This window comes from Pseudophryne corroboree, chromosome 4 (genome assembly GCF_028390025.1).
Source record: "Pseudophryne corroboree isolate aPseCor3 chromosome 4, aPseCor3.hap2, whole genome shotgun sequence".
NCBI classification, from domain to species: domain Eukaryota; kingdom Metazoa; phylum Chordata; class Amphibia; order Anura; family Myobatrachidae; genus Pseudophryne; species Pseudophryne corroboree.
In genome coordinates this window covers 680,647,748-680,665,340 of record NC_086447.1, presented here as the reverse complement: position 1 = coordinate 680,665,340, position 17,593 = coordinate 680,647,748, and the positions used below count along the sequence as shown (strand labels likewise).

General features: G+C 45.4%; 1 protein-coding gene across 15 annotated transcripts in view; it reads right to left on the bottom strand.

Annotated features, from left to right (window-relative positions):
- The window catches only part of SYNE1 (spectrin repeat containing nuclear envelope protein 1), a 965,679-nt gene that overhangs the window by 452,236 nt on the left and 495,850 nt on the right, over positions 1-17,593 (bottom strand). For all 15 annotated transcript variants that reach the window (XM_063917854.1, XM_063917860.1, XM_063917859.1 and 12 more), the window contains 5 exons: positions 15,696-15,862; positions 14,308-14,461; positions 13,079-13,707; positions 11,910-12,089; positions 10,133-10,283 (listed from right to left, as the gene is read on the bottom strand). In XM_063917854.1, coding sequence (XP_063773924.1) covers positions 10,133-10,283; positions 11,910-12,089; positions 13,079-13,707; positions 14,308-14,461; positions 15,696-15,862 — 1,281 coding nt within the window. The remainder of the gene's footprint in view (positions 1-10,132; positions 10,284-11,909; positions 12,090-13,078; positions 13,708-14,307; positions 14,462-15,695; positions 15,863-17,593) is intronic.

Genomic DNA, 17,593 nt, shown 5'->3' with positions numbered 1-17,593 from the left:
GACCAGTGACCACCAGTATTATATCAGTACGGTACAGTAGTCCACTGCTCTACCTACCTCTGTGTCCTCAAGTATACTCTCCATCCATACCTGTGGTGCATTTAAGTTTTGCGCAGTATATATATAGTAGGAGGACAGTGCATAATTTTGCTGACCACCAGTATATAATATATAGCAGTACGGTACAGTAGTCCACTGCTCTACCTACCTCTGTGTCGTCAAGCATACTATCCATCCATACCTGTGGTGCATTTAAGTTTTGTGCAGTATATATATAGTAGGAGGACAGTGCATAATTTTGCTGACCACTAGTATATAATATATAGCAGTACGGTACAATAGTCTACTGCTCTACCTACCTCTGTGTCGTCAAGTATACTATCCATCCATACCTGTGGTGCATTTAAGTTTTGCGCAGTATATATATAGGAGGAGGACAGTGCATAATTTTGCTGACCACCAGTATATAATATATAGCAGTACGGTACATTAGTCCACTGCTCTACCTACCTCTGTGTCGTCAAGTATACTATCCATCCATACCTGTGGTGCATTTAAGTTTTGCGCAGTATATATATAGTAGGAGGACAGTGCATAATTTTGCTGACCACCAGTATATAATATATAGCAGTACGGTACAGTAGTCCACTGCACTACCTACCTCTGTGTCGTCAAGTATACTATCCATCCATAACTGTGGTGCATTTAAGTTTTGCGCAGTATATATATAGTAGGAGGACAGTGCATAATTTTGCTGACCACCAGTATATAATATATAGCAGTACGGTACAGTAGTCCACTGCTCTGCCTACCTCCGTGTCGTCAAGTATACTATCCATCCAGCGACCTTGGTGCACCTCTTTTTTTTCTTTGCATCATGTGCTGTTTGGGGACTATTTTTTGAAGTGCCATCCTGTCTGACACTGCAGTGCCACTCCTAGATGGGCCAGTTGTTTGTGTCGGCCACTTGGGTCGCTTAGCTTAACCATCCAGCGACCTTGGTGCACCTCTTTTTTTCTTTGCATCATGTGCTGTTTGGGGACTATTTTTTGCAGTGCCATCCTGTCTGACACTGCAGTGCCACTCCTAGATGGGCCAGGTGCTTGTGTCGGCAACTTGGGTCGCTTAGCTTAACCATCCAGCGACCTTGGTGCACCTCTTTTTTTCTTTGCATCATGTGCTGTTTGGGGACTATTTTTTGAAGTGCCATCCTGTCTGACACTGCAGTGCCACTCCTAGATGGGCCAGCTGTTTGTGTCGGCCACTTGGGTCACTTAGCTTAGCCATCCAGCGACCTTGGTGCACCTCTTTTTTTCTTTGCATCATGTGCTGTTTGGGGACTATTTTTTTAAATCTGCCATTCTGTCTGACACTGCAGTGCCACTCCTAGATGGGCCAGGTGTTTGTGTCGGCCACCTGGGTCGCTTAGCTTAGTCACACAGCTACCTCATTGCACCTCTTTTTTTCTTTGCATCATGTGCTGTTTGGGGACTATTTTTTAAATCTGCCATCCTGTCTGACACTGCAGTGCCACTCCTAGATGGGCCAGGTGTTTGTGTCGGCCACTTGGGCCGCTTAGCTTAGCCATCCAGCGACCTTGGTGCACCTCTTTTTTCTTTGCATCATGTGCTGTTTGGGGACTATTTTTTTGAAGTGCCATCTTGTCTGACACTGCAGTGCCCCTCCAAGATGGGCCAGGTGTTTGTGTCGGCCACTTGGGTCGCTTAGCTTAGCCATCCAGCGACCTTGGTGCACCTCTTTTTTTCTTTGCATCATGTGCTGTTTGGGGACTATTTTTTAAATCTGCCATCCTGTCTGACACTGCAGTGCCACTCCTAGATGGGCCAGGTGTTTGTGTCGGCCACTTGGGTCGCTTAGCTTAGTCACACAGCTACCTTATTGCACCTCTTTTTTTCTTTGCATCATGTGCTGTTTGGGGACTATTTTTTAAATCTGCCATCCTGTCTGACACTGCAGTGCCACTCCTAGATGGGCCAGGTGTTTGTGTCGGCCACTTGGGTCGCTTAGCTTAGCCATCCAGCGACCTTGGTGCACCTCTTTTTTCTTTGCATCATGTGCTGTTTGGGAACTATTTTTTTGAAGTGCCATCTTGTCTGACACTGCAGTGCCCCTCCAAGATGGGCCAGGTGTTTGTGTCGGCCACTTGGGTCGCTTAGCTTAGCCATCCAGCGACCTTGGTGCACCTCTTTTTTTCTTTGCATCATGTGCTGTTTGGGGACTATTTTTTAAATCTGCCATCCTGTCTGACACTGCAGTGCCACTCCTAGATGGGCCAGGTGTTTGTGTCGGCCACTTGGGTCGCTTAGCTTAGTCACACAGCTACCTTATTGCACCTCTTTTTTTCTTTGCATCATGTGCTGTTTGGGGACTATTTTTTAAATCTGCCATCCTGTCTGACACTGCAGTGCCACTCCTAGATGGGCCAGGTGTTTGTGTCGGCCACTTGGGTCGCTTAGCTTAGTCACACAGCTACCTTGGTGCAAATTTTAGGACTAAAAATAATATTGTGAGGTGTTCAGTGTTCAGAATAGACTGGAAATGAGTGGAAATTATGGTTATTGAGGTTAATAATACTATGGGATCAAAATGACCCCCAAATTTTCTGATTTAAGCTGTTTTTGAGGGGTTTTTATAAAAAAAAACACCCGAATCCAAAACACACCCGAATCCGACAAAAAATTTTCAGGGAGGTTTTGCCAAAACGCGTCCGAATCCAAAACACGGCCGCGGAACCGAATCCAAAACCAAAACACAAAACCCGAAAAATGTCCGGTGCACATCACTAGAATGAGTACATGTGGTAGGGAATATAGATTGTAAGTTCCAGTTGGGCAGGGACTGATGTGAATGTCCAAATATTCTCTGTAAAGCGCTGCAGAATATGTGTACGCTATATAAATAACTGGTAAGAAATAATAAATAGATATGAGTGAAAACAAGGCTATGGGCATGAATTAGTTAACATACAGGTTTAAGTCCACATAAGCTTCAACTATTCTGTCTTCCTGGCCATATGTACTAAATATAGTCCAACAACAGCCCCTAGTGGAATTACATTCATTTGCCTTCAAGTAATCTTGAACTGAATAGCTGACATACTGTATAACGGAATATATAATGGTAAGCAGAGGTCAGATAAAGCAGTCATATTATAGCTAAAAAAAAAAAAAACACAGTTATACTGTATTATAAATACATAGTATCTATCATCTTTTTTTTTAAATTCAACAATTTTTATTGAGATTTTTTCTTTTTTGTACAAATTACAAACCAATAATACAACTTAAACCTAAAGCATTGCTGTCGACAGTAATATTAAGCAACATATAGGGTATCATACACAAGCATATGGTTATAATCATAATCAGTTGGCATCTGATATTAAACCCGGCAGACACAACACTTCACCCATATATATATCTATACGCCTACATACATTCACATGCACATATATATATATATATACATATACATTCGCATACCCATTTACAAAAAATATTAAAAAAGTATAAAAGTATAGCTCTCCAGAGCCACCGAATGCAGTCATATCAAAATAGAGGAAACGGTGTCCCGAGTGAGCCACATAGCATATACCAATATTGTGCAAGCTTCACAATTTCCTAGCCTCATCAGGTAGCTTCGGGGTGATTATGTTGAGGCTAAACTTGCATCCGCAGGTATTGTTATGCAGGCGCCCCCAACATATGGTGATGACAACCATCTATCCCATATCGCGTAATATTTAGTAATGGCTTTCCTGGACACATAGACAAATCTTTCATGCGCCACTGTAGTATTCACTAAAGCAACCCATGAGTCAATATCTGGGCCATCAGGTGCCATCCACGATCGGGCTATAGAAACCTGTGCAAGAGCACACAAGTTGATAACGTATCGCCTGGAGGGGGCATCCAGCAACTCCTCATCCACCACCGCCAGCACACATACAGGGGGGGTCAGCACATCCGCAGGTATACCAGTGGAGACCATAATCTTGAGTACATCCTGCCAGAAGGTATTAACTATCCTACAGGACCAAATCATGTGCCAAAAGGTGCCCCCATCTAGAGTACACTTGGGGCATTTAGAATCCATTCTTCCTCCGAATCTCATTAACCTCTCAGGAGTAATATAGACTCTATGTAAGACAAACAGGTGCACCTGTTGGTAACGGACCGCTGTGGTCGCCAGTCTAGAGGCACCCAGTGCATCTTCCCAGGTATCATTAGATATGGGCCCCAGATCACTTTCCCATTTAGATTTAAGAGAAAGAAGGGTCTCACAATGATAGGTACGTAGTAGAGCCGAATAGAATATGGAAATAGTGCAATTTTGAAGCTTAACAAATAGTTCCCTTACTGGTGTGTCCCGGAGCAACAGGGGAGCGTTCGCAAATTGAGTTTGACAAGCATGACGGAGTTGTAGATATCGATAAAAATAGAAGGTAGGAATATTATAATCCTCCTGCAATTGTTGGAAAGACTTAAATACACCCATATGATACAATTGCCCAAGAGACTGCACTCCCCGGCTGCTCCATACCTCCCTCATCTGTAACGATGCAAGCTCACCAAGAGATTGTGCATAGGCTAGAGGCGTCTCCGGATCCCAACCCTCTCCATGGAGCAATCTATGCGTCTGTCTCCATACCATAATTGCTTGCTTGACAACTGGAAGGTTAAGTAGCGATACATTGTCACTCAACAGTAGTTGTAATGGGGTGCAGTTCCGATCGGTTATATAGAGAATTCGGGAGATTAATTCATCTCTACCAGGATCATGTAACCACTTACTAATATGTACCATTTGTGCCGCTAGGTAATATAATCTGAATTTAGGGAGGCTCAAGCCCCCAGAGTCACGTGGGCGCGTGAGGGTATCTAATTTTATTCTGACTCGGCGTTTAGACCATACGATAGAGGACAGAAGACTATCTATTCTCCTAAAGGTTTTTAATGGGAGATATACAGGGGAGTGCTGTAGCGCATATAGCAACTTAGGCAGGGCCACCATTTTCACTAAATTAATTCTACCCGTTATAGTTAGAGGTAGAGTCCCCCACACCGCAATACGGGAGTGCAAATAGTCCATGTGAGGTTTTATGTTTAGGGAAAAGTATTGAGAAGGATTATTTGTGACCCAGATTCCTAAGTACTTGAATGAGTCCACCCAGCGTAGAGGTAGGGCCACAAGCGGAGCCCCAGGACAAGTACCCTTAAAGGGCATTATGCAGGACTTATCCCAATTTATGGATAAGCCAGAGTACCCGCCATAGGTGTCTATAATACGCAACACGTGCGGCATGGTATTGCAATAGTCTGATATAAACAGCAGAATATCATCCGCGTATAGAGCAATCTTGTCCGTGGTGGGGCCCACCCGGAACCCCCCCACTCGCAAGTCAGAACGCAGTAAGCACGCCAGGGGTTCCACTGCTAGAGCAAAAAGGATAGGGGATAGCGGGCAGCCCTGTCTTGTACCCCTAGCCAGAGGGAATGCAGAGGAGGTGAATCCATTTATCGAGACCCTGGCTGATGGTGCGGAGTAAAGTAACTTGACCCACCGTATAAAGCGTGGTCCTATACCGAAGCGGGCCATAGACCCCCACAAGAACGCCCACTCCACTGAATCAAAAGCTTTAGCAGCGTCGAGAGACACTACCACAGAAGTGTCGGCGTCCTCGCGCGGGCCCTGTAAGTGCGTGAACAAGCGCCTAAGGTTAGTTAGAGTGGACCGCCCCGGTACGAAACCTGTCTGATCTGTGTGTATAATTTGGGTAATAACGGAGTTGAGTCTAAGTGCCAGGATCTTTGCTAACACTTTGATGTCAGTTGTAAGTAACGAGATAGGTCTATATGAATCTACCCGCTCTGGGTTCTTATCCGGTTTCAATAGCACTATTATCAAAGCCTCAGTCATAGAATCCGGCAGCGACCCCAACTCCAACAGGTCATTGAACAGAGCAAGTAATCTAGGGCCATAAAAATCAATATGTTTCTTATATAGCTCAATAGGAATTCCATCTAACCCTGGTGCCTTGCCTCCAGGAAATGATTTGATGGCTGTTTCAATCTCCGTCAATGACAAAGGGGAGTCCAGGAATTCAACTGCCACATTAGAGAGCGAGGGCAATGGTAAACCAACAAGATAATCATTTATTTCCGCTGAATCAGCCGATAGTCTCGTACTATACAGATTTTTATAATAAGCAACAAATTGGTCTGCTATTTCCGGGGTCTTTACATAAGTTACTCCATCATCCCCGCCTATCGCAAGGACAGTATTAGAGGATTTATCTGCCGCCGCTAAATATGCTAGATAAGTACCAGGTCTATCGCCTGTAGCATAATATGAGTGTTGGGCATACATCAAACAGTATTTGGCTTTATCAGATAGACAGCACCTCCATTTGGACTGCGCAAGCAACCATGCGTCCTTGGAGGCAACCAACCCATCTTGCAAATATTGGATTTCTAGGGACCTACAGGAAGCCTCAAGTTCCACTTCTTGGCGTTTGTAGCCATTTTTTAAAGTAGCAACCCGTCTAATTAGGGAACCACGTATAAATGCTTTAAATGCGTCCCAGAGAATTGCTGGTCCAGTAGTACCCCCATTCAGCTCCAAAAACTCCCGCCAAGCAAGCTCAAGCTCCGCTCCAGTGCCCATCTGTGAAAGCCAGAATGAGTTAAGTTTCCAAAACAACTGTCCCCGGGTTCCCCCAGTATCCAGATTCAACAGTACTGGTGAGTGGTCAGAGATTCCTCTAGTTGCGTACTGGATATCAACAATCTTGGGAACTAAACAGGGGGAGACCAGGGCCATGTCGATCCTAGAAAATGAGGAGTAAATAGGGGAGAAGCAGGAGAACTGTCGAGCAGCTGGATGCCGCACCCTCCAGACGTCCACCAAACCCATACCCTCCACTAACAGAGCAAAGTTACCCGGACGTGGGCGAGGTACAGTAGTACTGGTGCTGAATCTATCCACTCTATGATCCATGACATTATTAAAGTCCCCAGTGCAGACGGTGGGAGTATTGGGGTAAAGGGACATAAAATCAGCAGCCTTGCGTAAAACCTCCGGGGAGTACGGTGGAGGTATGTAGATAGCCAATAATAATAAGACATGGAGTTTATTTGACATTTAAGAAAAATGTACCGTCCCCACTGATCCACCTGGGCCTGGTCTAAAACAAACGGGAGAGATCTACGGATCAGAATGGAGACGCCCCTGGAATGGGAGGTATGAGTGGAATGATATAGCCACCCAATCCATGGCTTTTTAAGAGATAAAACTTTGGCTCCCTCCAGGTGCGTCTCCATAAGACAAACAACATCTGCGGAATACTGCCTAATCTGCCGAAGCACCAGGGCCCTTTTAATTTTGTCATTAAGGCCTCGCACATTCCAGGATAAAATTTTTAGACTAAGTGATGCCATAATACATAATAGCACCAAGTGCTAGATGTGTCCACAACATTGAAGATATCTGAAATAGACAGAAAAGTAACCGCCTGCAAAGAATTTCTCTAAACATGTCGCCACAGCAATGCTTATAAAACAACCACCCATTAAATCCTCCCTTCTCCCCCATACAACCCCCCACCCTGTATACCGGCCCGAACTGTGGCATACCTAATCCCAAAAAACCCCCTCCCCACAACTAAACAACTAGTAAAGAGGACAAAAAATACAGCGGTCGCAAGCAGGCATTGCTCCCCCGCCATAACCTAACCCCCCCCAGGACCAGATAAGCACCCGACCTCCGATCATGTAAGGACCCGATATCAAGTGCAGCATTTAGTATATTACCAATAACGGCTGTATCGATGACCTAGTAGGAAAAAGTCAACAAACATTAATACATTAGCTGTATACACAAATACTTAATGACATAAATCGCAGCCCAGCCAACGGGCAGTTGCAACATTCAGTCATTTGCCAGGGGGCGCCCTGCCGGGAACTGCCTGTCAAGCCACGTCGCCGCCTCCCGCGGGGTCAAGAAAAATTTAGTCTCTCCTCCCGCGACCACCCTCAACTTCGAAGGAAAAAGCATAGCATAAGGGAGATTGAGCTCCCGGAGACGTCTCTTAATTGGAAGGAACTGGGCTCTCTCCTTCTGGACGTCAACCGCAAAATCAGGAAATACAGAGATCCGGGTACCATTCCACTTAAGTGGGCCTTTGGTGCGTGCCAGGGTGAGTACCTTGTCCCGATCCTTGAAGTGGAGGAATTTAGCTATAAATGTACGGGGAGGGGCCCCCGGCGGCAATGGCCTCATAGGGATTCTATGTGCTCGTTCCACCGCGTAGTGTGATGTAAAAGCATCCGTCCCAAAGAAATCTGTAAGCCACTTCTCCAAAAACTGCTCAGGTGCATCTCCCTCCTCCTTTTCCGGCAAGCCCACAAACCGAATGTTATTTCGTCTCAGACGCCCCTCCATATCGGTCAATTTTTTCTGCACCTCCGACATCTGGGATTCAAGGGCAGTGGTGCGTCGGCCAAGCGGAGCCACAGTGTCCTCGACAGTAGAAATGCGGGTTTCCGCCTCCCCCACTCTCTCTCTAACTCGTTGTAGATCCTGATGAATCAAGGAGAGATCTGATTGCACCTGAGTGATCTTTTCAGCCAGCCTGCCTTCGCTGGCATTTACTGCGTCCAGTACCCTTTGGATAGCATCCTCTGAGGTCTCTGGAGGGCCGGAGCCCGCACTTGTAGCCGGGGAGGGGGGAGAGGATCCATCCCGCGACCCCCCCGTTCTCTTATCTTGCGCGGGAGGGTTTCTAGCGTATTTTTCAAGCTTGGCCGCAGCCTGAGAAGTCTTCCCCATAGTATTCGTTATAGGCACCCCACCGGGAGTTGCAGCACTTATATGAGAGAGTTATGGTGAATCAAGCAGGTACGCCTCCAGACCGTGCTACATCAGCAAATCAGGAATCACACAATGGTAAACCAGCAGCCTCCAGCCGGATATATATAATGAAAAGAGAAACAAGGGAGGGTGTAAATATATATAGCTGAACAGCAGGGTCAGAGCCTCCTAATGTGATGCCGCGTGACCGCCTGATGGAGCAGGGAGTTAAGCAGTGTCCCCCCAGATCAGAGCTGTGCGGTAAAGATAAATAGCCCCTACTGTAGACCTCCAGGCAGGGTGAGATTCGGAACGTTCAGCCAGGGATGTGCAACAGGAGGATAGGGGGGAGGGGTACAGTTCATCAGCCAACCCAGGCGGGCCCCCACAGATTTAACAAACTGCCCCGTATCAGCAAGTACCTTTTTTCCCTTTCCAATCAGGATGGGTGGATGGAGCAACAAATGGCCAGGTCAGTGGCCGCAGCAGCCAGCAGCCGGGTATGATCAGAGCGGTCCTCCAGGCTCCCCAGTGCGTTCCTGATAATACTGCAGCCCAGCCCCACTCAAGGGACCCGGACGGCTGCAGCGGGTGGGAAGAGGTCACGGGAGCCGCACCTCCGGTCCCCCGGGTCCGCGGCGGTGTAGGATGGTGCAGTCAGGCTCAGGGGTGTTCTGGGTCCCCCCAGCAGGCAGATAGGGCGGCAGCCAAACTCCCCTCACTCCCCTCCCAAAAGACGCGGGCAGCGGTGGAGAGCCGGAGCCGAACTTCCGGTCCTCAGGGCGGCACAGATACGTGGCGGTGTAGGGCGCGTAGTGCTCCAGGCGCCACAGACTCTTCTCGGGTCCCCCAGCAGGCACTCCAGGACGGCAGACGAGCGCTCCCTCTCCCCTCCACGAAGACGCGGGTCTCAGCGGTGTATGGGAGCCGAACTTCCGGTCTGCGGTGAGCGCGCGGCGGCGGCTCCAGCGCCGAGCAGGGCCCGCCGAGTGATCAGGGCTGCAGGAGTCAGAGGGACAACGGGATCCGGTCCAGATTCACTCCATGGGGGCAGGGGGGGTTCATGCAACGTTGGGCATAATATCAGACCCTGGGGGGGAATAGAGGATGATGCTTCAGGATATAACGGCAGGAGAGCTGCACAGTTCAGGTGCTACTCCATGCTCGTCCAGGCCACGCCCCCCTAGTATCTATCATCTTTGGAGTAGGCTATATTACATAACCTAGTCAACATAAGTTACATTTGGCATGGTACACTTACTTTTGCGATGGTACGTCTAACGTCTTCCTGGTCTTTTAAAGTTGATTTTATAGAGATCATATTTTCTGCATTTTCTATAACTTTAGTAATAGTGGACTTCAGATGTTCATAATCTTTTATTAGCTCAATAAGAACCACACATTGTTCTTGACTGAAATAGAAAAAAAACACATTGGCTCACTTATTTGTACATAATAATATTGTTCAGTTTGAACAATGGGGGTCATTCCGAGTTGTTCGCTCGCTAACAGATTTTAGCAGCATTGCACACGCTAGGCCGCCGCCCTCTGGGAGTGTATCTTAGCTTAGCAGAATTGCGAACGAAAGATTAGCAGAATTGCGAATAGAAAATTCTTAGCAGTTTCTGAGTAGCTCGAGACTTACTCCTACACTGCGATCAGCTCAGCCCGTTTCGTTCCTGGTTTGACGTCACAAACACGCCCTGCGTTCGGCCAGCCACTCCCCCATTTCTCCAGACACTCCCGCGTTTTTTCCTGGCACGCCTGCGTTTTTCCCCACACTCCCAGAAAATGGTCAGTTTCCGCCCAGAAACACACACTTCCTGTCAATCACACTCCGATCACTTCAACGATGAAAATTCTTCGTTCAGACGTGAGAAATCTACTAAGTTTTCAGCTAAAATACTTAGCGCATGCGCCCTGCGTACCATACGCATGCGCAATTAGCGGCTAATCGCAGTATAGCGAAAATCGTCAACGAGCGAACAACTCGGAATGACCCCCTATATTTTAAAATGTGTGAATTTCTGCTGGTGGATGACATATTGGTGTCATACAGCAGAAATGTCAACATTCACAATTGGAAAATGTGGACAAATTAGATAGTGCTGGCACCAGTACCCTTCTGATTATTTTAGCAGACGGGAGGTGGGGAGCGACAACCTCTCCTCCTGGGACTGGAAGTCTGGCTCTTAGATGTGACATTATAGCCAATAACCATACTCCCAGTATAACAAAGACTGGTAGGCACAGCAGCCAGCAGTTTCATGTGAAAGAACGTGCGGATGCTCCACTTTCATGTCAGCAACCGGCAGAAGTTTGCATGAGTAGATAGTAAAAGTTTGGAGGGTCAAGGACATTCCTTCCCATTGAGCAAGTATCAGATTCACAAATAAGTCTATTTTTGCAGACGTTCAGAAATGTAATATTCCTGATGGGATTATTTAAATGGGACAGAAGGGTGAAGAGGGCATATTACAGCAACAATTCCTGACATTGTGGAAATGTGAACCTTTGCATACCACTCAGTGATGGAACTGCCATCATTGCAAGTGTTCATGTGGCTATAGGGCTTGGAAATTAGGGTGACTGGCGATTGCCATCTGCCTACTAGACCCATACACTGCTTTCTTTGCTATGGGGCCTGGCAATAAGCAGACACATTTCACAGTTTCCAATTGCACGTGTTGGAAAGTGCATTTCAAACACACAAATGTGACCCACTTAATATATAAAAACCCAAGTCCCCTCTTTTCCAGAAACGTATCATTTTTTGCTGGCTAGGGCATATTTTTGCAAAACTATTCAATTAAGACTTATTTTGGTATAGTCAGTACAAATGTAGATCTTAAAGAAGAATTAATTGGCATCAGGCAGAAGAGTGCAGTGGAACTTGTAATTTAAGCACTACGTGTGAATGGCTCCAAACCCCCAAACCCCTTATTTACAAATTTTGTTATTAAATAAGAAGTATATGAGATGGGTGATTTAATAAGGCCATTCTGTTGGAGCTCAACTTGACTAAAACGAATTCTTACCTATCACTAATGAGCTTTTTGGTATCCTCCCAAGTTATTGTTAGTCCATTCAGTTCTTTATCTGCTTCTGCAGCCAGAGATAAATCCTGTTGTGCTATCTGCTTTGCTTTGTCCATCAGCCACTGCTTTTCATGTTGATAAGAGTTAATTTCCTCCTCCAATTCATTGAAAAATTTCAATCTGCAATCATCGTCATATGGAAAAATATATAGTTAGATATATACAGTAGTTAGCCATTGTATAAGATGCATTAATACTAGTTTGTAAATTAGGTATAGCCAGAAAAAATATATATTGAAACATTCTATTAAATTAGGAAATTAATTTTATTTAAAAAAGTTATATTTTAAAATGCATAAAGCTGACACAATTAGAATGATTAGGATGGTGTAATGTTTAGCATTACTTCTTCAAAGCACTGAGGTCATGAGTTTGATTACCATCACGGTCCTAATTGTGTGGAGTTTATATATTCTCCCCAGTGCTTGCGTGGGTTATCTCTGGGTACTCCAGTTTCCTCCCAGAATCCAAAAATATACTGGTAGGTTAATTGGCTCCCAACAATGGGATGTGTGTGAATGGGATGTGGTCAAAATACCGGCAGCCCAGATGCCGACAGTCAAAAGACCGACAGTGGGATCCCGACTGCCAGAATCCCAGAGGTAAGTACAGGGGTTGAGGTTAGGGTTAGGCACTAGGGGGAGGTTTAGTGTCAGTCTGCAAGGGTCGAGGAGGATAGGGCTAGGTTGTGTGTGTGTGTGTGTGGGGGGGGGGGGGAGGTTAGGGTTAGGCCATGGGAGGGGGCATTTAGAGTTAGACTGTGGGAGGGCGAGATTAGCGTTAGGCTGCGGGAGGGGTGGATTAGTGTTAGGATTAGGATGAAAATACTTACAGGGATGTGTTGGGATTCTGGCCACCGGTCTCCTAAATGCTGGGATCCCGACGACTGGGATTTCGTACCCAACCCATGTGTACATGTGTTTAGGGCAGACTAGATTGGCCAAGTGGCTCTTAATTGCCAACATATTCTATGTTTCTATGACTATTTCATGTCTAGCCATAACGTATGTAAAACAAAAATAAAATAAAATGTAAGGACAATTTCATAAATCCTTCAAAGTAGATGCTAACTGTGCCTCCCAGAGAACGAAATAAACACCCTGTATCACCTTTGCTGAAGCGATGATAGTGTTGGCTCTTTCATCTCGTCATTGTCTGCCTTTTCTTCAATGTCCTCAACAGTCTTGAGCAACTTTTCTCTGCAATCAATAAAGGATTTCCACAAAGCCCCAAGAGCCTCTGCCTCGCTTAGTTTTGTTCCCAAGAATGTCTGAACTTTCTCCAGTTCCAGGTTTAGGTTATCAGCTAGTGCTCTGCAGGAAGTCCTCTGCTCGGTAGCAGAGCTTTTCAGATAGTATTGTGCTTTGGTAAGTGCTGCATCTAAACCTACAGACTTAGATGTTAATTCATCAATTCCCTGTACAACATTGTTTATCTCTTTCTCAAGAGACCCAGAAGATTCCTTATCCAGGTTGTTAGATCCTTCTACTGTGTCTTTTAAATTATGGACAACAACCAATAAGTCCTTGTGCATGTGTAAGAAGTCCCCTAACTTGGACAGAGAGTTTTGGCGTCGCTCTGTAATTTGTATTGCTTCTTCAAAGAATTGTACACAATCTCTGACCCTTCCTTGCAATACTGAATGGTCTTCCAAACTGGTCAGAGAGCACAATTTGTTAAGCTGGTCCTCCAGATGATGTATTCTTTCCTGCTCCCTTTTAGACTCTCCTACATGGTTCTGTATGAAATAAAGAATATCTTTGTGGTTGCAATTTTTAAGTGTGCTATGAGCAGAACTGTAAATTTGAAAATCTGCACAAAATATTCATAATTGTTACACAATTGTTCATACCGTGTTTTGGAATTTTTGTTATCTCTATAGACTTCCAAGACATAAATTGTTTAGTGTTAAGAATAAGACTTGTACAGATGTGTCCTCATACAACTAGCCTCAATACGCCATGAACTTGGAGTGGAAAAAAGCTGTGGCCACTGCATCATAGATTTTCATATACCATTCAGTCGCACACAGATATACAAGTGTTGCATATCAAATTAATCAGCAGTCTCTTGGTGTATCCTAATCACATCGCATTGCGACTAAGATGCATTTTTGGGTAAAGATGCCTGGCACTATCATAGTCACATGGGACCTAGCGCGCCAACAGGGACTGTATAGGTCGACTGCAGCCAAAATGTATGAGGACAAATCTCTGTCAAACTTTAGTAACTGTGTGATGTAATTATGTTGCCTACCCAGTGTATAACTGCACTATACTATGGATAAAATGCCCACAGTTATATACAGTATGTGTGCAAAATACGAAAAATAGGTTACCTTGTTTATAGACAGTGCAGTTTCATGATCAGATGTGTTTATTTCACCAGAATCTTGTAGTTCTTTAAGGAACTGTTTAATCCAGAGTGAGAATTCAAGTAATAAATCATCAAATTTCTGATGTTCACCTAGAACAGACTCCAGAACTCTAATCCTGCAAAGGAGACAATTAAAAATGGGAAGGTTCACTAGTGGTTCTCCTGTGGCATAAAAGAGCCTATATTGTACTTGTTGCACCATTAGCTGAGGGCTATCTGCAATTCTGTGACCTGGACAACTTCCCCAATTTACCTTTATTATAACCTGCAGCTGAAATAGATTATTTATAAAACATAAAATGCCCAACAAAGAATCAGTCCTGAATTTAGTCCTGTGCACCTTGATTGTGCAAGTATAAGTCTATTGGGTCCTACACTAGCCGATGTGCATGAGCGATATGAACACTCTCGTTCAGTAATGAACGTTAAATCGTTCATATCGCTCAGTGTGTATGCACCAATGATGAACGATGTGCGCCCATGCGGTCGTTGATCGTTGGTTTTCCCACATTTAGCATAGCGGGCCAATTTGGACAATGGTCGTTAATCGTTGAAAACGAACATCTCCCAAATCGGAAACATCGGCAAGTGTGTAGGGCCCATTAGCTTCTATGTTTCTATGCCTGGATTTACATCAGATATAATAGGCTTGTGGGGAAAGAAGACTGCATTCACGGAGAAACAGACTTTTGTGTAAGGAAGGAATTGCGGGAAGTGCTAAGGTGCTTCAGTACTTGCTAAATAAGGACAAAGTGCACCAGTGCACCTAGATTTGCACAACAGTGCACAAACTAAATTACATTTTTCTCAATGGGAGTAATGAGATTAGATACAAGGGTTGAGAGAGGGCCCATTTAGAAGTCTATTTATATTCTACAGAAGGCGTTTACATTTTATCCTATACTTTTGGTAGTACTAATTTTGAGTCTTCCTGTTGCCCTCCGCGGCACACTCTAACGCAATGAAATAAACGGCTTCACACACACAAACACAACAAGGAACGTTTTTTTTATTTTTTATTATGACTCAAATTCCCCTCATTCACATAATTAAACAAGGCTAAACGGAGCAGCACTTTAGGAGCTAAAGGAAAAGGTGCATTTAATGAACAGGGTGGTTTTAAAAGGGTAGGTGGTGTGACTTTGATGCATCTTCAGATTTCATGGCTTCTCCCGCACATCCTAGAAGCACTTAGTTGTGCAGGTGGCTACCAAGAGTGGAGAGTAGGTGTGCACCTGGGTATGTGCTGGGCGGACCAACCAAGCACAATGGTACTTTTAAAATTACATGTGATAGGTAGTTATATTGAGCTTTATGAAATAATGAAAAATCAATATTGTAGTAACTAACCTTTTAGAAATGGCTTCAGGTAGAACATTCCATCTTTGGGTCATATCCTCTAGGCGGTCCCTGGTTTCCTGTACACTATTTTCAGGGGAAGTTTGATATAAAGATGCGCACAACTGGACAAGGACTGTATGGCGCTGCGATTGAGTTGGTAACTCAGACTGCAAATTCTGGCAAATGAGATATTAATAAATAGCTGTGTATGTCATACTTAGAACAGTATCTACCATTTTTACTTTCCTATAACAAATTTATATAACAAAGATACCATTAGATATATAAAAATTAGATTTATGGTAAGAACTTACCTTTGTTAAATCTTTTTCTGCGAGGTACACTGGGCTCCACAGGGAATGACAATGGGGTGTAGAGTAGGATCTTGATCCGAGGCACCAACAGGCTCAAAGCTTTGACTGTTCCCAGAATGCCTAGCGCCGCCTCCTCTACAGCCCCGCCTCCGTGCACAGGAGCTCAGTTTTTGATAACCAGTCCAATGCAGTAGCAGGCAAAAGAGACGACAACTGTTAGTAGCTACATTCACCACACACTCACGACAGGAGAGGGTGTCAGCGACTAATGCCATACCAACCCAAAGAAGCTAAGTGCATCAGGGTGGGCGCCCTGTGGAGCCCAGTGCACCTCGCAGAAAGAGATTTAACAATGGTAAGTTCTTACCATTAATCTCGTTTTCTGCTGCGTGGTACACTGGGCTCCACAGGGAATGACATTGGGGATGTCCTAAAGCAGTTCCTTATGGGAGGGGACGCACTGTAGCGGGCACAAGAACCCGACGTCCAAAGGAAGCATCCTGGGAGGCGGAAGTATCGAAGGCATAGAACCTAATGAACGTGTTCACTGAGGACCACGTAGCCGCCTTGCACAACTGTTCAAGGGTCGCACCACGGCGGGCCGCCCAAGAAGGTCCAACCGACCGAGTACAATGGGCCGTAATGGTAGCAGGAGCTGGAAGACCAGCCTGTACATAAGCATGTGCAATGACCATTCTAATCCATTTGGCCAGGGTCTGCTTGTGAGCAGGCCAGCCACGTTTGTGAAAACCAAACAGAACAAAGAGAGAATCCGACTTCCGGATGGAGGCAGTTCTCTTCACGTAGATACGGAGAGCCCGTACCACATCCAAAGACCTTTATTTGGAAGACAAATCAGGAGAGGCAAAGGACGGAACCACAATCTCCTTATTAAGGTGGAAAGAAGACACCACCTTAGGTAAATACCCAGGACGTGTTCTAAGAACCGCCCGATCACGGTGAAAAATTAGATAGGGTGACCTACAAGACAAGGCACCCAAATCTGATACCTGTCTAGCGGAAGAAACAGCTAGCAGAAACACTACCTTAAAAGTAAGCCACTTAAGGTCAGCAGATTCAAGAGGCTCAAACGGAGACCTTTGCAACGCCTCCAGAACCACGACAAGTCCCAAGGAGCCACAGGCGGGAACATAAGGAGGTTGAATCCGCAACACAGCCTGAAGCCCTTAAGATGGAAGCTTCAAGAGCCACGCCGTCAAAGCCAATCGGGCTAAATCCTGATATACATAGGGGCCCTGAACGAGGAGATCTGGGTGCTGCGGATGTAGAAGGGGACGCTCTATCGAGAGACCCTGAAGGTCTGAGAACCAATGCCGTCTGGGCCACGATGGAGCGATCAGAAGTAGGATTCCTCCTTCTTGCTTGAACTTCCTTATTACTCTGGGCAGGAGTGACACCGGAGGGAACACGTATGGCAGCCAAAAGTTCCATGGAATTGCCAGTCCGCCCAAGAACGCTGCTTGAGGATCCCTTATCCTTGCTCCGAAGACAGGAACCTTGTGATTGTGTCGAGACGTCATCAATCAGGTCCACATCTGGAAGGCCCCACTTGTCCACGAGGAGTTGAAACAC